At 32.5% G+C, this 24,750-nt stretch overlaps 1 protein-coding gene across 1 annotated transcript in view; it reads right to left on the bottom strand.

Moving 5' to 3' along the window:
* Positions 1–24,750, bottom strand: part of LOC136978674 (heterogeneous nuclear ribonucleoprotein U-like protein 1) — a 100,955-nt gene that overhangs the window by 70,794 nt on the left and 5,411 nt on the right. Inside the window, exons 2-3 of the mRNA XM_067274417.1 lie at positions 13,727–13,845; positions 2,049–2,129 (exon numbers count right to left, since the gene is read on the bottom strand). Of these exons, the coding sequence (XP_067130518.1) occupies positions 2,049–2,129; positions 13,727–13,845 (200 nt within the window). The remainder of the gene's footprint in view (positions 1–2,048; positions 2,130–13,726; positions 13,846–24,750) is intronic.

Below are 24,750 nucleotides of genomic sequence, written 5' to 3'. Positions count from 1 at the left end.
ACCACTATACGTCAAAGCATGCCTTCCATGCGGTTCCTAATGAGTCCATTTCTTTAAAATTAATTGCCATCCCTCTCTTAAATGTTTTGATATTTCTAGTCATTCAAGATATTTCAGGTTGGCCGACCAAGGTCATCGCAACATTGTAGTAATCAGGTGTTGACAAATTTAACCTGGACATCGTTATCAACAGCATAAGAAGTGATTGCAGTAGTGATTAGCCCTCTCTGAATTGTGTATTTATGCTACCTGATCCTCATTTTTAGACCATGTGCAGTAGCTCCAATATATTTATATGGACAGTTGACTATATGATCATTTGGAGGGATAGTATAGACCAGTGGTAGCAAACCTATGACCCACACAGAGTTTTTAAATGATCCATGCATTGATTTTTATAAACTTATTTTTTATATCATAAAAAAGAGAACAGACAATCAAAAATATTAAAAAAATAAAGTATATATATATAATGTCAAATTTATAAAAAACACCAGTCTAAAGGCCCGATGTAGGCATTGGGGCATGCGCAAAAGAAAGTAGTTTTTAACCATCCTCCCCTCCCCTTTCCAAATGACACAACTTAGTGACCCACAAGCTAGTACTAAAAAATTAATGAACATAATTTCACCCACTTCTCAAAAAGGTTTGCCATCACTGGTATAGACTCCCAGGATACAATTTTGGTCCAATCGATCCTTATTGTTTCTAATACTAGTAAAAACAGTATGAGATCTCCTGTAAGAGATCCTGTTACTAGTAAAGCAGGATATTTCCTTGTAGATGTTGGTAAGGACTAATTATAAGTAACAGGTAAAAAGGAACAGTCTTTTGGTTGTAATGTTTCTGTTGGATGCTCTTGGCATACAATAAGAGCAATGGTAAGGTGTACAGAGTATCCATGCTGCCTCGCTATGCTTGAAATGTAATCCAGTTCTATTTTCCCATCCTCTTCCATTGAACAATGAGTGTAAGCCCTTCTTACAAAGGCCTTAAAAATTACTTTAGCCACCATAAAGCTGTTCAGATCATAAATCAAGATATAAATTCAAGATAACTGAATATCTTCCTACACTTTAAAATGGTCGGCAAATCGACTTTGTAACATGATCTTTGAACTTACACCAAATAAATGTTGTTGTCCTAACCTTAAAACTGTTTCTTTTTCATTACTACAGTATTATAGTTCTTGTTGAATGAATGAATAATTTCTGAAAAGTTTATGGTTTCTTGAGACTGTACACTTAATTCTGACAGTAAGATATTATTTATTATTCTATTTATTATTTCTTAATTATTTTAGTTTTTAAAATATTTCATACATAATTAATTATTTCAGAATATTGATGGCAAAACTTCGTGTTTTCAGAAGCTAGGTTACAGATGGCAGCATCCATTATTTAGTGTGTTCACTATTTAAAGGTGAATGTAATAGATGTCCTATTTGAAGAGTCTGAGGATTGTAAAAATGTCTGTTAAATAGGTGTCTGCTATTCAGGCATTTCTGTTAATGGAGGTTTCACGGTACATTCTAAAAAAGAACAAAATAAAACATATATTTAAAAAACAAAGAACCATACATGTAATTAGATATTTGCTGTGCACATAGAAGTGTCCAATCACATGTACAATTCTTTGTTTTTGAAATATATATTCTGCCTTGTGTTCTTTTTTTAAATGTATTAAGATGATGACTGTTAAAAAACAGTCAGAAATGTTAATTTACTCATTAAATAAATATTCTTTGCTGGATTTTTGGTGTTTTTGTTATTGATTTTATTAAACATACAATTTTTTGTGTGTGGTATTTAAGATATTTAATTTCTTTATGAAAGTTTTAAAACTGCTTAACTCCAGATTAATTCATGTATCTCCCCCATGTAACAGGGAGAACTATCACCTTGAATAAAATATTAAATGATTGATTGATATATTTTATTAACAGATGTATGATAAAATAGAAAAAACTATATTTTTATCATTTCAATGCATATATCATCATCATCATAAATTTGATAAGCTTCTGAAAAAATTTTTTTTTTATTTACCTGCATATCATTCTGTTCTTCATCTTCTTCATCTTTAGCTTGTGATTCATCTTCAGTAGTTGGTTCTTCAGGAATATAAGCCTAATTTTTAAAAGAAATATCAAAAATAAACAAAAATAAAAATTCATTTAACAATATCAGTAAATAAACTATAGTTTAAGTATAAAACATAACACTACTTAATAAGTCCACTGTGAAGAATGATGGGCTATTTTCATTACAATTATAACTGTCAAAATTGCGTAAACTATTTGCATGAAAAGAAATGCAAAATAGTGTAGTTTCTTAATCTTGTCTACATCACAAATTGAACATAATCAAAAACAAATTATATTACTGAAATAATTAAAAATGTAATTTAATAGAATTTGAGAACAAAAATTCCATAAGATATTAACTTATAAAGAGGAGTAATCAGGACTTTTTATACATACAATAGCAACAATCTGAATTGTACTAATACAGATAGATATGAAGGTCTATGTTAAAAGAACATACACCAAATTTCCTAATTCTCTGATAAGTTTAACATTCAAGTTTCAATTTTTTATCTAAGAAATATATGTAATTCTCATTCAAACTTGCATCTCAATAAAAACGAATTTATAAACTAAACTTTCAATCTAGAATGTAATCTAATAGAATTTGTTTGACAAGTTCAATATTAATTATATTCAAATATGGTAGGAATTGCCTAATCTAGTAAAAACCTTTCCAATAACGTTCTAAAATAATATTGAGAAATATATGGAACAGTAAAAATCCAAGAACAGCCAATGCATCTGAAACATTTCACTTGTGTTTATGGGCCTTACTATTTTTGAAAGTGAAGACATTCCAGCACTTATGGTACTACATGGCATACACTATCATATGATGATAAACAACCTTTGTGGCCAGAATTGATTGATATGACTTCCTGGGACATGCTGCTCCAATAAGACAGTGCAACGAACCATACAACCAACAAAATGACAACTTTATTGCAATCAAAGTTCAAGGCACAACTTCATGAAACAATGATGTCAATTATATCCAAGATCATGAAATTTGACACTGGATTAATTTCTTTGAGACTATGTGAAAGTAAGGTATATATCAACAATCCACAAACCACCAATGAGCTCAAAGATAAAATTCAACATGTCAATGTCAAGACTGAGCTGCAATTACAGTGGAACCTCATTTAACGAGCATAATTTGTTCCAGAATCTTACTCGTAATGCAAAACACTTGTTAAGCGAAACAATTTTTCTCATATAAATTAATGTAAAATACGATAATGCATTCCATGCCAAAAAAAATACTCAAATATTTTATGTATAATATTTATTTAAAGAAAATTATGCAGTATACATTGTTAAGGAGCATGAATCATCATTCATCTTTTCTTCTAGCATGGAATGAACCAATCTGGAATGCGAATTCGATTTGCAGAAAAAACAAAACAAAAAAAATCACTTGCTTGTTCGAAATTGTATTCGAATGTAGTTAGCCTGACGATGGCTCATGGAGTGGGCCGAAAACGTTTGTTTTTGATTAAATTTAAACGTTCTCAGCATCAAGGTGTTTTTTGTCTTATGATTTAATAGAGTCTGAGTGAAGTTAGACGAACAAAAAAAAACCACCACAGATAATATGTCTGATACACATGCCAAACAATATACCAAATTCTTGGGCTATGTAAAGGCTACAATTAAATATTAGAAATTGATCACTTCGGCTAGAGGTAGGCAGTTATGCTGCCATCTCATATTAAATTTAATGATTATAACTAATTAACTTTTGATTTAGACATTTCTAAAATTTAATTTGGAATTAATCATTAAATTTAATACAAGATAAGCCTACCTCTAGTCAAATTGATCAATTTCTAATATTTAATTATAGCCTTTACATAGCCCAAAAATTTGGCATATCATTTGGTGTGTTTATTATATAACAAACTATGGTTGTTGATGTTTGCATGTAATATGCCTGAACACAAGTTTGGAAAAATATGTGATCACAGGCGACACTAAGATGCTAGCGGAATGAGTGCTAAACACAGACTGATGGAGTATATACACAATCCTGGACTTGCCCTCTCCTTGTCACTCATTATGCAAAACATCGCTTGTTAAGTGAGTCATTTTTGTTACAATTTGTTTTGCTCATTATGCTAAATGCTTGTTAAGCAAGGTTCAACTATTTGAAAATGTCATTAAAAATCTAGACAATGATAGCATTATGAGATCAAGCACTTGATTTTGCGTAAATTTAAGAAATTTTTAGGCCTAATTCTCTGTTCTGATTGTTAAGAAAACATCAAACAGAAAATGGATTGAATATCAGCGTTCCTGTGAATAGCTGTAAGAGAAGTATAACATTCGAGCATTAGGATAAATAGGCTCTGGTTAAAGGAAGAGAAGGTGGACTATCGAACAAGTAAACAGAATGAAGCTTACAAGTTTTAAACCACATATGGCAATGTCAGTTGCATTTCAGCAATGTTACAGTGTCATTAACAGACACCTCTGACCTCACTCCTGCAGATTTGTTATTAAACATCTGGTCACCTGATCATTTTCCTAGACCAAAAACAAATATAAGGATGCAGCATCTGCACTTTGGTGCATTTGTTTTAGTTTTACTTTACGTAAGTGCCATGCCGGTCTCCGTAGAACAAATCAGACCCTATCCCAGGAGAAGACAATGGTTCAATGACTTGGTTCCACTTCCACTCGACAGAATGAACGTCATGTACACCTCCACAATGATTGAGACTTGCATCTCTCAGAGATATTTAAATTAGATTATTGTAAACACTCTCTTGATCTGCCATAGCTTAGGTAGACAGGAATTAGTAGACTGTATTGGACCGCTGACGTGAGCGCGATATGAAGTGGGCTAATTGCATCGTGTTATATAAATACTCTCTATGTAGTATTCAATCGTACTTTACATAGTTCACAACAACAAAATTCACACCTAAATACTAATTCCAGCAGTAAATGAACAAGAAACTTTAATGTTTAAACGTTTTCGGCTTCTTCTAGAGGCCCTCCTCAGGAATGTACAAAAAAAAACAGTTCTATCATTTAAAAAATTCTTTAACCGTCGAATACAGCCGAGTTCCAATTTTTAAAAATATTTAACGATGTACCGTACGATACAAAATTGTTACGTTTAAACATAAAATTATATTTTAAATAAAGCTATAAATAAACTCATTATTATTATTATAGCATTGTAAAAAAATTAGTGTGATGTAAAAGATGTGAAAATTGTTTTCTTTTGCATAGCAGAAAGACAAATATTTAATTACACATAAAATTATTGTTGTGCTTGTGGCATTGTAAATAATATTTCCACGATTGTGGAACCGGAATATAATCAAAGTTAATGCAACCTCCCTTCATGCTTTCTATATAGATCTCAAGCCTCCAACAAGTGTAAGTCGTGTCGGTCAAAGGCCCTGTGTATAAGAGTAGCTTCATCCCAACATGGAGAAATCCCGCTTTCGATAGCATACTGGGCTAGTGCAGTATTATACTTCCACTTGGACACATCATATTTGTGATCCTGTATTCTAGCCTCATGGGATCTATATGTGGATCCAATGTATGTTACCTGACGATTGAAACATTCGTCATGAATCCTCTCTTGTACTGCAGATTTGTTATTAAACATCTGATCACCTGATCATTTTCCTAGGCCAAAAACAAATAAAAGGATGCAGCATCTGTACTTTGGTGCATTTGTTTTAGTTTTACTTTACGTAAGTGCCATGCTGGTCTCCATAGAATGGATCAGACCCCATCCCAGGAGAAGACAATGGTTCAATGACTTGGTTCCACTTCCTCTCGACAGAACGAACGTCATGTACACCTCCACAATGATTGAGACTCGCATCTCTCAGAGATATTTAAATTAGATTATTGTAAACTCTCTCTTGATCGTATGCAGTACACTCCTGGCACTTTCTTGTCATCAGACTTGTCTTTAGCATTAGTTAATAGTCAGAAAACATTCCATTTTCTCTTATATGTTAAGCACAAGTTCAAATCCTTAGCGATTCTATTATAAATTTGTTGAAAAGACGATTCGTAACATATAACCACCCGGCTGTGTATCATTAACTCTCGTGTTGGAGGTAGTTATCTTCATCCAAACTTTTAACTCCAAAAAATAGGTGTGTATAAACATTTCCGAACCACAAATGTCGGTTCTTCCTCAGGCTATACAAATTTCGTTGGAACTGCCCAGGCAGTTCCAATGAAATTCGTATTCAGTGCAGGTTGAAGGCCTAAGACTTTCACCTGCACTGGCCTTGCCACAATCTTAGGCCTTCAATATTCAATAGTTAGCTCCCCTGACACTCCCGGCCTTTTTGCTTTTGCCAAAACACCCAAACCCGAGCAAAAATTAAGACCTGTAATCGATAAAGCCAGATCTCCCACGTTCTTGTTAGAGAAACGTATCCATTGCCTGTTAAAACGCCATCTTGATGCTTACAGCTTTACTGTCTCTAATTCCAAAGTACTAATTGCCAAACTCAATACAGTAGAGCATCGATTATCCAACCCCCTGATTAACCGACTTATTGGTTAACCGACCGCGTTCTAGTCGGCAAATTCAAATGTCCGCTAGTGATATGGCACTACAATATTTGGTTACGTCTTGGCTACTTTAATATTATTTTTGTTAAATTTTTGCATGTTTTAGCTGGCAGCACTGGCTCGACCATGAAAGGGAGGCTAGTATTTAAACCAGGCCTAATACACTATACTAATAATGTATTTTTTCATACTTTTCGGTTATCCGACCAACCCCAGTCCCCAATTGAGTCGGATAATCGATGCTCTACTGTATTATAATGTTAAATGGGAACGAATATCTTACTGTATTCGAATTCTTACTGTATACTGTATCACAAGATTTCATTAGACGTATTCTTTACTTAAATTTAATTTTTTTTTTATGTCTATAACTAAAAACTACATCATAACAAGTTTGAAAATTTAAAAATTTTATGCGAGAACCCACATATATAAAATTCATTATCAATTCTAGCATTAGTTACCATTTCCTAATATTAAGAAATTGTGATTGTTCACATAATCACAAATATGTCTTTTAAGATCTATCAAAACTATCATAATCAGAAATTAAACAAGAGTTAGTGTCAAACTATAACATCCACTAAAGCTATTAACTTTATTATAAGTAAACTTAATAATGACTTCATATATACATTCAGTATCTCCAGATAACCAAATACCTGAAGACAAATCAGCAATTGACCTCAAAAAGGTCTTACTCGACAAACGTTCTATTGTAAGATTTCATTGAATACATTACTTGAAATTTTCTGGATGGATCTTGATTTAAATGATGTTCATTATAAAATTAAAAAAAAAATCACAGTAACAAAATCAACATACTAGAATATTTTTTTATTCTAGTAAGAATAAATTTCAGTTAAAACTAAAGTTTTTGATCATATTCATGATCTTCATCAGGTTTTGGCCAATAGAATTCGAAACTGGAACTCATGGAACAACACATTTAAAATTATTTTAAAATTCCAAAATATTTAAACATTAGAAAATAATTTTTAGCAGTATGCAATAAAAATATCCTTACATCATCACAAATAAATAATACGACGTAATTAATGGTGAAGAAAAGGTTTCTTCACCATTAATTACATCAGTGTGGTGGTATCCAGGGAATGCTATGTGCCAACCCTTTTTACTGAGCATCGCACCAACCCTTCACTTGGCATCATGTTCAATCAGCAGACAGCCCTAGTGCACATTTCCAGTACTCTGACAGTAGACCAGCAGTCACATGAATTGTCGACTTGTGGTTTGGCCACTGGAACACTCACCAGTGGTTCAGCCCACTGGTGAGTGTACCAGCAAGACAATGCCCAAACACATGTTGCATGGCAAATTCATCAGCCTGAATGGAATTCACATCCTTCACTGGCTGGCAGCCTCGCTAGATCTCTCTCCCATTGAAAACCACAAGACCTCGAGCGACATTAAATGCACCAGGGACCACCGCCACATAATATAGATGACATATGCACTTCAGTAGACACAGCCTGGTGAGGATATCTCAGGCAACCATTAATTGCCTCATTGATAGTATGCCTCACTATATAGAAGCCAGTATAGCTGCCTGTGTGGGCCATATTTGTTGCTGAATAAACAGGTGTCTGTTGCATATCTTTGTTCTTTTAATCATTTGCATATGTCTTTCACCTCTACTGGTTCTGCTATGTTCATGTAGCTATGCACATTCCACATTCCTTCATGCTGTTGCAATTTCACTTTTGAGGTGTGTATATTAATTTATTATATTTCAAATTACATTAAAATATTTTAATTTCAATACATCAGAGTTCATGAATTTTGATTACAAAATTTAGCGTAATCTAATATTGCCAAATTTATTAACTGAAATGTTTGCATGAGATAGAGTTAAGCTATCAAAAAAAAAAACTATAGATGCATGAAGAGATGCCACATGTATTCTTGTCATGCTGCAGTTTCCATAAAATAGAAACCTTCTTTAAAATTTAATTTTACAAAGTAAAAATATTTTTATACTTTAAAAGAACATTAATTACAATAGCAATTTCAAAACTAAACAAAGTCTTGATTATTAAAAATCACTGAACTATTTATAGACAATTTATTAACTTTTCTGAATAGTACTAAATATTCAGGTTGAAATTAATGTCTTACTAAATCCTGAAAAAATAACAATTGATTCAAAAGACTTCTTTTTACAGTTTAAGTGATAACTGATTCAAAACTGAAAGAGGAAAAGTCAAATAATTTTAGAAAACAGATTACCCAAATTCAAACATTTTGGTTTTCAGATCATAAAATTGTAATTTAATAATAACGTGCAATTAGTTATTGTGACATTGTCACAATGCCAGACTGCAATTTTTAATCATATTTTTAATTTATTTATCAATAATTTAAAATATATGCTCTCAACCTCAAATTAGTACAGTAGAGCATCAATTATCTGAAACAATTCAGAATTGGAGTTGTTCGGTTAACTGATCATGTACGAAAAAATATATTAACCTATCTCATGTTGAAATTTTTCTCTGTTGCATGTCGCCTCGCATTGAATTTTCGTTGATGTTAAGCCTAACAATTTTTTTAAAAATAATAATCATGGCTATTGTATTATTAAAAATTATTTATTTATTTTGCACAAACAAAATAAATATATTGAAAAATATAAAAACAAAAAAAAATTATATTTCGGAAGTTAATCTATATCAAAAACATTTCGATTCAGCACAACACACCTTCCAACACAGTCCTGAGAAAAACACCACACAAAACAAGCAAAACTTGCCACTCATGATGGGGGAAAAAAGCCTCATTCAAATACTAGTGAATCCTTAAGTACTCTCTCATAGTGTGCCAGTGCTGCCAGCTAAAACACGCACATTAACAAAAATAATATTGGACAGCCAAATATTGCAGCGCCACAGTACTAGCATTAAATTTGAATTTGCCAAGTGGAACGCTTTCAGTTAACCGATGTTTCGGTTGATCGGTATTCAGATAATCAATGCTCTATTGTAGTATCTTCCCCCCTGTAAATCATACTTTCCTGCTAGCAATAGAATTGTGTCAATCATCTAACTCCTTTCAGGGAAACATTTTTAAGTTAAAATAACATTACTTCCAGTACAAACCATATATAGGTAATCAGAGCCTCCAGCCCCTAAGCTGGTCTTGACTTAACTCTGTTCTTGAGATTAAGGAAGGAGAGGCAGATGAACGGACTACAGTGGAAATTTATAGGTCTACAATTTTTTTTAAACTGTAGTCCAATTATCCTATTTTAAAAGCAATTCAATTTGATTAAATTTTGAGAATGTTAGAACAGACAAGTTCAATTATTTTCTGAAGTTATAATCATAAAAAAAATATTTTTTCTTAATTTTTGTTGAAGCAGGAAATGTTAAGATTGGAAATTTTCTGAACTACACGTCTTTGGGCTGCAATTTGAAAAAATTGTAGACATAAATTTCCACTGTCATCTATATGTCTTTCCTTAATCTCAAGAATGAAGTTAGACAGATGGAAGATGAGACCAGATAAGGAAACCTTAAGAGCAGGAGGCCCCGATTAACTATACAGTCAAACCTGTTTTTATGCGGGGGATAGGGACCACATAAAAAAAAGTCTCACATAGAAAATAACTCGAAACCGTACGAAATAACTAGGAATTGTTTTTTAACTCCTTGGGCCTTTTTCTGCAACACCTAATGGGGAAAAAATCCTCTAAGAATTTTAATTTTTATATTAATTAATTATTTCCACTTAAATACAAATCTAACATTAAAAAGTTAAAAATAATGGTTAAATAATGATTTTATTTGATAAATATAGCTGCAGGAAGTGTTATTTCATTTAACAAGGCATGAAATTTCACACCTGCAGTCTAAAGCTGGAGGGGAGCTAACTTACTGCAACTGTTCAAATATAACATAATATTTATGGTTTTTATGCTATTAAAATAAGAGGGTACCGAAACGTATGAGAAAAAAATTTTACTGAATAAAAAATGAAAAAACCTGCTGATGTCATAGAAAACAACCAATAGAGTTTTTAAAAATTTTACAGGAGTCAATTATGTTCCAATTTGATTGAAATTTTCATATACCGCACACAAAAAAAAAAAAATCGCACAAAAACGGGTTTGACTGTATATGAAATTCTGGTTAGCATGGAAGTAACGTTATTTCAATTCAAAAATTTTTCCCTGAAAATAGTTAGTTAGATGACTTGACACTATTCTATTACTAGCAGGAAAATACAATGTACAGGGACAAACCACTACTAATTTGAAGTAAAGTTAATTTATTTAATTTAAAATCTGATTAAAAATTGCAACCTGGTTTTGTTTAGATGTCACAATAAATAATAGCTCATCAGATTGTATTTATTTATAATTTAGGCCTATTCAGATGTATCAATCCTATTCAAACCAGATTTAAGTGATTGTATGTAGTATCTACCACTTGTTGCATACAGCAAAATTACATTATTCTGACATGTCCTAATACATTATGAGAATATATGCTGCTAAATATATTAGTCTGTAAGGAACCAAGTCCGAGCGTTATTTTTATTTTACTTTTATTTTGCTTATTATTCTATTTTTGTTTGGGGCTTATGTTTTGTTAGGACGAAGGTTTCCTCACCATTCACCTTCAGTAATTAAAAAGAGAAGAAATAAAACCCAACTCACCGACGAAAGAAAAGCGCCATAGGACTCACGCACATTTTCACTCCCCGAGCGGCAAAGAATAGGTCCGCACCGAGAAGAGGGGGGGGAGAACCCACAAGCACGAAATAAAACTCGCTAAACCTTAAGTAATAAAAACGTCCCGGAAAGAATTGTAAAAACAAATAATGTAAAAGGTTAGTGAGTAAACTGTCGGAAAAAGGGCTGCCAGACGATGAAAAACGTTATTGTTAGCATTTAAGTATGTAAATGAGGGGAGTGACCGCATTCAGAATTGTGACGTCACCTCACACTATAAATCCCGAGTCTCAAGTGAAGACGGAGAGGTGAATTCTGATAGCAACGAGCTTGGTGAGCTTCGCAGCAGTAATAGAGAGGTGTCCGATAGGATCTCGAATAGTTCCAAGGTGATTTGAAGTGATTCGAATTTGGATCGACAGTCTGAGAAAGTCTTGAGAGTTTGAGGAAATAGGTTCCGAGTATATTGAGGTGACGATTAGGATCTCTAGTTTATAAGAATTATTGTTATAAGTTAAGCTTTTTGGTTTTGTCGGATTCCCAAGGGGAATAGTTAAGTTAGATATAGATTTGAATTGAGAATTGTCGGGTTGACTTTGTTGAATTTCTTAGAATAAATTATTGTTTGATTTTTACTAAATCTTGTACATAGTTATTGCTAAACGACTAATTAAATCTTTGGTTTTTTTCTATTGACAAATATTGTCTTTATTTAATTCGGTGCACGCTTAAAGTCCAGGCCTGGCACGCTAACGCGAATCCGAGTAAAGTACCCGGTAGGTTAACGGTTGTTTCCGACACGGTAGAGTCGATAATCGTTGTAAACTAAAATAGTACTTTACAAGTCTTCAGAAGACGATATTGTTTACTGTCATGTCTTTTCAGTTATGCTGGTAAACATAAAAAGCACTAAACTTTTTTTGCTTTAAGTTACCAACCAATCTGAACTTCCTTGACATTGGCAGCTCCACAACATTAACAACACTGTAAATATCTATGTAGTATTTACTAACATAGTATTAATCATGTGAAATAACATAATTCACACCTTATGATGTGAAAATAATGTCCTACTTATGGAAAAGAAGAGGTAATCATCAACACACTGCCTACCAATACATAGATATTTGAATTGCTGCCAAAAAATGTCCATTTTGAGCACGAAGAAAATCTTGGGAGGTTCTTTTGCAATTTGATAGATGTACACACAATTTTGTTAGTCAAATAGTTTTATTCTCAAAAACCATTTATGTAGCAGCAAGTGGAAGTTCTGAAATATATGGAAACTTAAACTTGAATAATAATTTTAATAAAACCTCCGATTCAAAATGAATATTGCATGTGACTGAGCAGGGAGTATAAGAATATGAGTAGGCCACAATGTCAGAATAGCTTTCTCTTCTTTAATTCTTAGTTCCAGATTAGTTACAAACTTCCCATATCTATATGTGGGATAACAGAAATGAAGATTTGTAGGAAATAAGTGTTTTCTCAAGAGAACCTTCTTAAAACTAAGAAACAAAATAAACATCTTTCCAAGTCTTCAGATGTAATACTGTATGCCATGGAACATCAAAATAAGAAGTGAAATATGGGATGTATGGCAACACTACTCCAAAAATACAAATCACTGCTGACTAAAAAAAATATTCTCTTTCTAAAACAATATATCATGCTTTTTTCTAGACATTTCAGGATTTTCACAACTTTTTTAACAAATCCTTTATTGACAGTTTTAGTCACCTGTATAATGCAATGAGATAAAAACAGTCTTATATCTGACAAGCATTAGTTACATTTTCCATCACAATAGCCTAGCACATTGTGCTCTGCTACTTACTTGTTAGTGAGTATCTGATAACACACTTATGCCACAATGCAATGCCAGTACAACTAATGTTTTTCTACATACTACAACATCCTTACAAGACCTCCTGCTATTGCAAACCATCATGTCTTCACTAAAATGAAAGTGCTACACATTCAAATCAGAAAAAAACAAGTGCTGAAACAGTTATAACAGCAATTTGAAGAGTAACACTGTTTTATTAAGTAGTACAAATATTGGCAGAAGTGTATAGAAGTTGTTTATTTTGTAAGTGGCTTTCTATAAATAATTTTAATATAATTTATTACAATAAAGCAGGAGTTCAGTTTATTTTTTATTCTACCATAAGATGTTTGTCATTTATAAATTGTAAAGTAAATATATTAAGCAAGCTAATTTCTTGATAAATTGCATTTCAATTTCAAATAAACTAAGTTTAAATCTCATCTTAAAAAGAACCATCATTTACGTATGTAATACAAAACTTCAATACAAAACTGAAGTTTTGAATTCAGTTTACTTGAAATTTAAAATAATAAAAAAATGTACTCACTTCACCAGCACCACTATTTACTTCAGATTCATCTTTTGTTTGACCCTCTTCATCTATTAATTGTGAATCTTCTAACGAAGCATCAGCATCCATTGACATATCTGCACCGTCATCACCACCTTTAAATAATAATTACTATTGAATACTTACTTTTATACAAATATCATTATCAAGCAACTAAAAAAATTCATGCAATTTTTAATGTTATTCCAATAAAACAGCTTGCAGAAAGATTCTGTGTAAATAATAAAACCATTCATTTCCATTTATATCACCCAGGAAAAATCTGGAAACTGAACATATGGATTCCAGATATATTGACTGTCAACAACTTTAGAAGCTCAATCTGGTCATTGTTTTCTATGCCAAAAGAATATGGTATTTTTGGCAGTTGAATATGCCAAGAAAAATGGATTGTCTACAGAAACACCCAAGCATTCATATCACTGTCATCAAGTGAACATCTACCAAACATCTAAATCCAGGATTCGCCAACAGAAAATTTTTGTGTCTGTCTGAAGGTCAACAGATATCTACTGTATTACAAATGTCTTGCCACTAGTCAAACAATCAGTAGAGAGGCTAATTCAGCATAGCTGTAACAGGATGCAGATCTACTGCTTCAGAAAGAACTTTATACTTCATCAGAGCAAACATGTACATGTGACCTAAAACAAGCTCCATAATCTTGGTTAAGAAATTCTACCCTACCTTCATATTTTCCAGACATCATGCCATCCAACTAACTTTTCTTTGCTCTAGGCCAGTGGTTCTCAACCTTTTTTTCGTTGGTCACTTTTAATAATTTAAAAATTTGGCAGCACACAGTTACTTCGGTAAGTACGTCCGCAGGACGTCACAACAGTGATTTTTAAACGTGGTTGGTTAGCGCACATTGTCTAAACACTTTGGTAACTACTGGCAGTTACCGGTAACACCGGTTACAATTTCCAAATGCACCCTAAGAAGGTAGAATCTATTGAAATACTTGTTTGAAGTCGCTTATGTACGGGTATTTGCAGTGGCAGCACACTAAAGTGCCACAGCACAGTGGTTGAGAATCACTGCTCTAGGCAATTGAAAATTTTGAAACTGAAAAGCATTATAGGGTTGGTAGCTTTCATCATTTCTAAAGATGGGAGTTTATCAGAAAGGCATTTACAAACTATTTTGTTGGAAAAAGGTTATATAGTGTACTGATGCTTACTCTTTCTCAAATAAAATAGCTACACTAGAATTTAATACAGATCTGAGATTGTTGAATAATTGGTGTTCAAGGAATCATCTAAAATGTCATTAAAAAAGGGACAATCTTATGTTGCTGAGATGTTAAATGCATAATCCAAAGTATTTAAATCTGATTTTTTATACTTAAAAAAGTATTAAAAAATAAACCTAAAACATTGATATTACCACCATAAATATCCTAATTCTCATTTCATCTTTATTGCACATTTTATTGGTTGACATAATTGTCAATAATTTTAGATTAACTAGTTTGTGCTACTTCTGTTAGTTAAAAATAAACTGGTTAATTTATTGTCTGATTTTGACAATCAGCAAACACTGGTCTGAGGCAGCTTTTCATTAAACCAATGCCTTGACATAAAACTTTTACTAATAAAAATTACTAAAACTGATTGATACAAATACACAACCACTACATACCCAAAAATCCAGCAGAGAATGAACAGTACAACCAACCCACCAGAACAACAATTATCTATTCATATTTGCAAGAAATAACACTAAAAACATGTTCATAAAGTCAAACAAATTACTAACAATTCAGCCATAAAGTACTAATTTAGCTCAATGTGCATGCTCTATTCTGATGACATTTCAAATGAAACTAACAAAAATCAGAAAGGAATAAGTTAGTTTACATTGTGAAGAAAATATCACCTAGTAGATATTGACATTTCTAAACTCACCAAATGCATAAATTGTGGATTAAAAGCTGAATCACACGCACACAATTGCCCACATGAAGCAATCTGAGAAAAATATTTCAGATAAGATTGCACCAGTACCATTCAAAACTTTGATTTAAAAACAGCCATTTTGTTTTAAATGAATCAATCAAAATATCTAACAACAATAAGAATGACTGTCATTCTTATTTAACTCATTCAAATTTACAAACATACGAAGTGTTTAACCATACTTTCCACTGATTTTATAATCTATTTCAATGGGTTAAGATTTAATTTTTAATAAATACTCCAGTTTAATATAGAACACACAAAGCCAAAAATAAAATTTTTATACACTATTTATGATTAAAATAAAGAGCTTTAAGAAATAACTTTAATATTGATAATAAAATTATCATCTAAAATTTTTTCTGAGTTTATTACTACTACTAGACAAAGAAAATTAGTTATAAAATAATGATAAATTGTATTTAAAATTATAATAAAAAATACAAACTTTTTGTCTTCACTATCCACCAATAAATTGTATTTATTTACTTATTTCTACACTTTATATAACTGGAACAGTTCATAAACACCTGCAATTGAACTATAGGGGTGGCAAGTGAACACGGGTAAATTTCTCAGTAACCACTTCCCTGTTAAGGGAATTGGCTACTGAGCTACTGGCTTTCCAAATTATGTAGCATACCATACATGAGACTAAAATATGTGCTGTACTGTACATGCTAGTAAAGACAGTACATGCCTGTACTATAAGCTATTGTCTCTGCAAATGTGCACTTAGAATGTTATTCAATATTTTTTCTTTTGTGCAAATATCAGTTTAGGTAAAATGGATTTCTATATTACAGTGTGTAAAAAATAAAAAGATACCGTCATCTTTAGTTTCAATCTCATTAAATATTATTTTGAATTAAATTTAATAATTATTAAATAAAAAAAATTATTAAATTTAATTCAAAACTTACTTGTAGGTATAACATAACATTCTAACAGGCCAGAGGAACAAAATTTGTCCAATTTCATAAATTAAATTTGGGAAAATTTGCAGTAGAAAAATAAGAGGGCAATAGCCACACAACCTTTGAAATAAAATGGAAATGTCTCAACTAATCTAAACTTATAGACATCAAATTAAAAAAATCTGTCAAAACACAGGGAAACTTTTAAAACTAAAATTGGAAACAGTAAACAATGTTCCAATCAGTTCAATCACTTATTACTGCCTACTTACACAGTTATGAGCTTGCAGTAAGGTCAAGTCAATCTCATCAGCAAACCACAATTTTGATTTTTCAGTTTAATTTATCAGTTTAGCACTGCACAGAAAATTATACAGTAGGCCTATTTAATTATTTGTACAATTTAATTTGAATTTTCCAATTTATGTAGTAATACTTATTAAATCATTATTTTATTTGGTGTATTAGTATGCGATAATTTCTTGGGAAATTTTGTACACATTTGGTAAAAATTTTTGATCCTGAAAATATTCTGCACTCTTGTAACTACCTACCTTTAAAAAAATTATTTTACATTACTTATTAACAATTAACCAAATTACAGTCCAAATAATCCAAAACATTATTATAGACTATTCGGGCTTGTTTGTTTATGTATATCTGCAATGATTTGTTAACAGCAGTGAAACAAAAATGCAGTATTTTAATGCTTGAGGACTTTTAATGCTTCTAAACTGCATACCAGTTTACCTTGCTTTCAACAGCCACTCTGGAAGTGCAAGATATAAACTAGGGCATGTTTTATTTTTGTTCTTGCAATTTTCTGCAGTTTTGCACCATCATCAAGCCTGCAATTACAGCAAGTTTTTGTGTTTAAGTGATTTTTCTATTAAAAATAATAAACATAACTGCGCCATTTACTTGTGTAGTTTAAACAATTTTTTAAAAAAAATACTAAAACTTGTTCAAAACAAAACCCAAAATGGAAATGGAATGGACCAAAACGGAAATGGAAACCCAACCACCAAAATGGAAAAAATAATCATGGTACTGTCAATTTGGTTTACACAGATTTTACCATATCTTCCTAATGATTTAATCCAGAAACATTTACACAGTTGTAGTGTTGTTTCTACTTCTTTCTCTATAACTTTATCCTTAACACTAGAACAAGGGTGGGCAACCTGTTTTATAACATGGGCCAGAATAAATTTTACGTTTTTTCCGCAGGCCGTAGTAGTTAATTGATGTCTTCTTGTGACCTGTAATTTTTTAGTCTGCACAAATAGATCTCAAAGAGAGGGTACATTCAACAAGGCATCGCTGGTAAGGCCCTTACCTGCGACGCCTTGTTGAATTTTTCGTCGAGGTTAAGCCTAACGAATTTTTTTTTATAAATAATAATCGTGTTTACTGTGTCCTTAAAAATTATTTTTTATGTTGCACAAACAAAATAGATATATTGAAAAATATAAAAACAAAAAAAGTTATATTTTAAAAGTTCGTTTTAATATAAAAATTATGACGCACAGCGACATCTAGTATCAAAAAAGTTCCGATGCAGACACGAAAATATTCGGGAACAATGCTTAAGAGATTAATATTCAATTTAAACTAGGCGAATTACATCGAAAAATATTTATTTATAATTCTTCTAAAGATCTCGCGGGCCGAATAGAAACTTTACGCGGGCCGTAACTGGCCTGTGGGTTGCCCACCGTTGCATTATAAGACCAGAAATTATTCATACCTTTGTGGATCATTCTGACCCATATAAGAAAAACTGATTTTCAGAACTTATTTTATTCAAAATAAATAATTATCTTTTTTTGTTTAAAATCCGAGAAAAGCATAGCCATCAACATTTCTAAAACTTGGAAAGGCAGCTAATTTACCCATAAAAATTACATGAATTATACTTAACAGTAAACTCATTGTTTCACATTCACTGTGGCAACTCACACAAGTAACTTACTCTTTGATGCTTCTCGTGAATGTTCAACACATTTATATTCTTATACACAATACATGACATAACTGATTTTGTTTTTGCATTTGAATCAGTAACGATGTTTTGTTTTTCACGCTGCACCTATTGTCAATGACAATACATTGGCATGGGTAGCTGCTGCTGGCCTGCAAGGTGTTTGTATTCAGTACTTTTTCTGCAGTTGTTCAACTGAAGAGTGAAGTCCCTTCTCATAATTTTTGGTCCTGTTGACTTTGTACAGTATCCATACATTGATCGCCACAATCAAACATGTTTTAGAAAACAAGTACAGGCCAACTTCTGGAATAAGCTTTTACCAAATCATTATTGATATCTTGTCAGCACTCTGACCAGATTTGTTGTAATTGATATCTTGGAAGGCATTTAGTATAGACAACATATTATACAAATGGTCATGAACAATGCAACAGAAATACAGTATAAATATAACTGAAAACAAAATCAAAACACAGAGCAATAACTCTCAGACCACAGCATGTAATGAGTGAGAATCCTCTAAACATAGTAGATGGTTACATGGTTAGATTCTATACTATGTTTAGAGGATTCCCACTCAGTCCCAGGCAGTCAACATAGGAAGAAATCGTGGGTAAAAATGACCCATGGCAATTTTATTAATATTTTTTGTTCATGCACATCTTGTCCATAAAAAGCTAGAAAACATCAAAAAATTTCAAGTTCCTCCTGATAATCACTACTACAGTAGAGCATCGATTATCCGACTTAATTGGGGACTGGGGTTGGTCAGATAACTGAAAAGTATGAAAAAATACATTATTAGTATAGTGTATTAGGCCTGGTTTAAATACTAGCCTCCCTTTCATGGTCGAGCCAGAGCCAGTGCTGCCAGCTAAAACATGCAAAAATTTAACAAAAATAATATTAAAGTACCCAAGACATAACCAAATATTGTAGCGCCACATCACTAGCAGACATTTGAATTTGCCGACTAGAATGCGGTCAGTTAACCGATAAGTCGGTTAATCAAGGGTCAGATAATCGATGCTCTACTGTATATCGATATCATTCAAAACCCAAAATGGGTCAAAATGACCGCTTTGGTCTAACTGTTCTAGCAACTGGAAGGAATATCAGAAATAAATTTTGCATCTAACATATACTCCAGCAACAATTTTAATGAACAAGAATGTTTTCAACTGAAGTTTATAGGTCTTCATTAAATGTAAACATCCATAAACTTGGTTATTTGATTAAAGCCAAATAATTGCTGGATTATATTGGGCTATATTACTGCTACTATTAATAATTAAATGCCAAGTAATTTGGCCTAGAGGTAGGCATTAGGTAGCATCTCTTGATAAATTTAATAATTATAATTAAATTAATATTTTAATAATTTAAAAGGTTCTGGAAGAAAGGAATATTGGTCCAAAGTGGGACTTGAACCACAACTCCTTGCCAATTACACTACCTAAACCTCCGTCCAATGTTTGCTTCCAGAACCATCCATTTAGATACAACCATATTGATTACTCATGGAACCGATTAGGGATGGCCCAGCACCCACAGCCTATAATTCTACTATGGCTCTCCACCTGCTATTGCTTTACCCAGGCATGGTGTGTATATACAAATACAGTCTAAACATCCATGAACCTTCTAAATTAATTTAGAAGGTTTATGGATGTTTATACTGTATTCATACTGTTATTCATTTAATTATAATTATTAAATTTATCAAGAAACAGCACCTAATGTCTATCTCTAGGCCAAATTACTTAGCATTTTTATTTATTAATAGCAACATTAATATAACCCAATATAATCTGGCAATCATTTGGCTTTAGGTCATTGAACATTCAAACAGAATATAGAATAGAATTGGAGAGCACAAGTACAATATTGAAAAGAAGAAACAAACCACCACTCTGTCCATTCATATGTGCCTCTGATACAGACATGAAACCTAACTTTGAATAAACTAGTCTTAGATGTACTATTCAAATTGAGCAGGCTAAAACACTGAAAGACCTAGAAATTTACAAAGCAAGATGGAGAAGGGAATGTATTAATTTTAAAGAAGGGGAAATTTCAAGTGCTTGGCAAACATTTTATGACAATCCAAACAAAAACAGAAGATTGCAGATCTCATTAATTGTGAGATGTGTAAGACACACTGATTTATAAAACATATTTAAATTTGCAAATACATGTAACATCGATTTGGAATATTTGAGGCACTTATGCTAAAAGAAATTGAACATGATTCTGAACTGCATTCTGAGGTTTAAAATTTATAGCATTCTACATCAAATTCCAAAATAGAATGAAAGATTGGAAGCCTGAAGCAATCTGTTTAGGTTGAAAATGTTTGTTCATGAAAATTTACATGAAAAAATAAAATCAGGAATGCACAACCTGCAGCCTGGGGGCCACATACAGCCCCCTTTCGATGTTTATATAGCAGCCTGCCCACAGACAGAACAGGCAAAATCCCTTCTTTCAAAGTTTCTAAGTATAGAACTTTTTCCCTTTCACAGTCATTGGCACCCAACTGTTTTATGACTTATGTTTTATGATAATACTAAAAATATACTTTTATTCCATTATGTATGCGCCATTGTTTTTAATGACGTGTTGCCATCTATGGGGCAGCTTCATGATACCCTCTTCGTAGAACTTTCCAGTTTTTTCCGCGAAAAACTGATCCACGTGGTTTTTGCAAGCTTCCAAAGTATCAAAGTTTTTATCATGAAGGGAATTTTGTAGAGAACGGAACAAATGGTAGTCCGACGGGGCAAGGTCGGGTGAGTAAGGGGGGTGGGGTAAAACATCCCAGCTTAGTTCCAATAATTTTTGGCGTGTTTGTAAAGACGTGTGAGGTCTGGTATTATCTTGGTGAAACACAATGCCTTTTCTATTGGCCAGTTCCGGACGTTTTTCTTTAATTGCCATGTTCAGCTTATCCAATTGGGAACAATACTTATCAGAATCAATTGTTTGATTCTGTGGAAGCAGCTCGTAGTACAGGATTCCTTTCCAATCCCACCAGACAGTGAGCACGACCTTCTTTGGATGAAGACCGGCCTTTGGAGTTTTTAATGGTGATTCATTTTTCTTACCCCACGATCGTTTTCGGCTGATGTTGTTATAAATGATCCACTTTTCATCACCTGTCACTAAACGCTTCAGAAAAGGGTCATTTTCATTTCGTCTTTCAAGAGAATCACAAATGGAGATGCGATCCAGTAAGTTTTTTTCCGTTAAGTCGTGAGGTATCCAAATGTCATAACGATTCACGTATCCGAGCTTCTTTAGATGTTGAAATACAGTACTGTTTGATGACTTCACTATGCCTGCAATCTCTCGAGTTGTGTAATGAGGGTTTTCATCCAATAATGCTTTGATTTGGTCCTCTTCAATAACAGGAGGTCTTCCTGAGCGAGGAGCATCTTCAAGGCTGAAATTACCCGTTTTAAATTTTGCAAACCACTTTCGAACAGTTGATTCTGATACAGCACTCCCACCATAAACATCACATATCTTTTTTGCTGTTTGTACAGCATTTTTGCGTTTACGAAAAAAGAAAAGAAACAAGTGTCGATAATGCACGTTGTTCGCATCCATTTTTGCAATGAGCCAAATTAAACGCTATTTGAATAATCTTAACGGTTTTTTTGTAACGGACGCGTCTCAAGGTCATTTATCGTAATATTCATTGGTTTGTACAATTCTAATCATTTTTGCGTCAATAGGTGTCTCAACTGTCGGCTATCAAAAATCGCTACGAACTTTCCGAACAACCCAATACATTTTTGTGATCTATCTGATTTTACAACCCTAAAGTTTCCATGTTATGTAGATTTTATTAAAAATATGAAGAATTTTTGATCTGTTGTGGTTCAGCCAAACTATATAATATTGAAAACTATTCTTAAAATTATTTTTGCCACAGATATTTTTCAAATAAACTTTTTTTATTTTTGCAATATCTAATTTGTTGGCTGAGATAAGCTAATATTTTTGCATTATAAAAAATTGTATAGCTGAAATTTTTCTTCTTGTCAACAAGATTAACATCAAAAAATCTCTTATGCAATACGTGTTTGCTTAAAATCCTACTAAATCCAGTAATTTACATTAAAAGTTGGTTTTTGATAAGTCATGTGATTTCAACGACATCATAACTTTTCACCATTCTTCTGTATTTAACAAACAAAACTAAAGATGGAAATTTATATACAGGAAATCCTCCTTAGTTTGAAATTCAAGGGATGAAATAATTGCAGTTTCAAATTATCTGAGATTTACATATTTCTACACAACATACCAAATGCTGTTTGCTTAATAAAATGCAGATGCACTTTATTAAGCAAACAGAATATAACTATATACAGAAAACTATTTTTGTTATTTAATAATAATTACTGTAATAATAATATAAATAAACTGCAGGTAAACAGAATATGTCCAGTGAGAACCTGACAGGTTGCCAATTGGTTTTATGAAAAGTAAAGCAGAATTCATCAAAATATAGCCCTATTTACTTTTTAAAGTAGTCCAGGAAGTAGTAAGTCACTCAAATTTAGTAACATAGAGCCTTACAAATGCTCAATCTGCTACTTGTAGCCCATCTTACTCTGAAAAAGTTGTATTGTGAGATAAGAGAAAAAAGGGTATTCCATGGGTAAGGTGATAGCTAAAAATGTGTTACTGTAAAAGCAATGCCATGTTGACCAGATTAGAATTGTTCTTGGTCTATTGTTCTGTTGTAGTACAGAGGCACTTTAATCTAAACAAACAAGTTAACATATGCATGTCACAGTTTGGAAAGAATTTCCACTTTGAGTTTCAAAGTAGCCATATTTTGAACTAACTGAATTCCTTAACATGTAAATCTCAATATTCCTAGCTGAGACAAATAGTACAGTTACAAATTAATGGATTTTGAAATATCCAAGAAAGAATTACAGGTACTCTTCACTTTACAACCTATATGCTTAACAACCACTCGCACTTATGACCAGTCGAGTTTTGACCTGCAATTCAGGGAATCCCCTTTCTCAGCTTGAGTGTCGGTCAGTGGCGGATGGTGACATGAGCACTAAGTGTACTATAATAGTCTTATAATAGGCTAATAGCATACTATAATAGTATTTTTATGAATAAATTCGAAGTTTATTGCATAATTTGTATAATTTTCAACGATCCTATATTCCCAACGCAAGCTCTTTGCTTATCAACCAATTCGCTTAACGACGTAGTCGTTGGAACAGAACTCTGTGGTAAAATGAGGAGTACCTGTAATGAGTGGGGAATGGAATAGAGCAGGTCGCACCGAAAAAGGTCCTCTCTAATAGAACTCCTAAGGTGGACCGAAGTGTCCACCTTAGGAGTTCTATTAGAGAAAATCTTTTTCAGTGCAATTCTGAAGAAGGTCCTAAGATGGACCAAAAATGTTCATGGTATGTTAAAAATATTTGCAAAGCTTCATAAGGTTAGTGTGATATATATAATTAATGAGTATTTCCTATATATAGTAAACATATCATTCCACTACTTAGTATGTTATATTTCAGTTATAAGCAGTCCTGATTCTCAGTGGCTGCAACATTTGGCAAGTTCATGTCTCAGACTCAAGTACTGCCCAACAGGACTGGACTAAAATTAGAAAAATATAAACTATATAGGGCCCAAAGGTAAAAGGAGTCCACAAAAAGTCAGATTTTGTCTTTAAATAACTAGTTAAGTCACGCTGTATCAGCATGTAGTCGAAGCGAAGCTGCTCGCATCTTTATTTTCTAGATTATGAGGGAAAAAAGAGAGAAAGAATCATTCGTTCTCAACAATATATTTGATTTCTATTGGATCATTTAAAGATACAAATATAGGGTCAGAATAAGCCATTAATTAATTGCCATGCCAACGTCTCACAAAATTCTGTCTATCACTATGGGCCTTGGACTTACAAATTGACTCATAGCGATCTTTATTGTAACTCTTTAAAAATACTGAGTCAGTTATTTTTTTCACTCGACTCAATGTAACATAGGTAAGACCGATAGATATAGGGAAAAAAGAGACAGCTATTTTGATTTTTGGAAGAGTTAATCCTTGTGATTTATGTATAGTCATCGAGTATGCTAAGGT

This window comes from Centruroides vittatus, unplaced genomic scaffold, assembly GCF_030686945.1.
Source record: "Centruroides vittatus isolate TY-2023 unplaced genomic scaffold, ASM3068694v2 contig_549, whole genome shotgun sequence".
NCBI classification, from domain to species: Eukaryota; Metazoa; Arthropoda; class Arachnida; order Scorpiones; family Buthidae; genus Centruroides; species Centruroides vittatus.
Note: the sequence above shows the minus strand (reverse complement) of the source record. Positions and strands in the feature narration are given on the sequence as shown.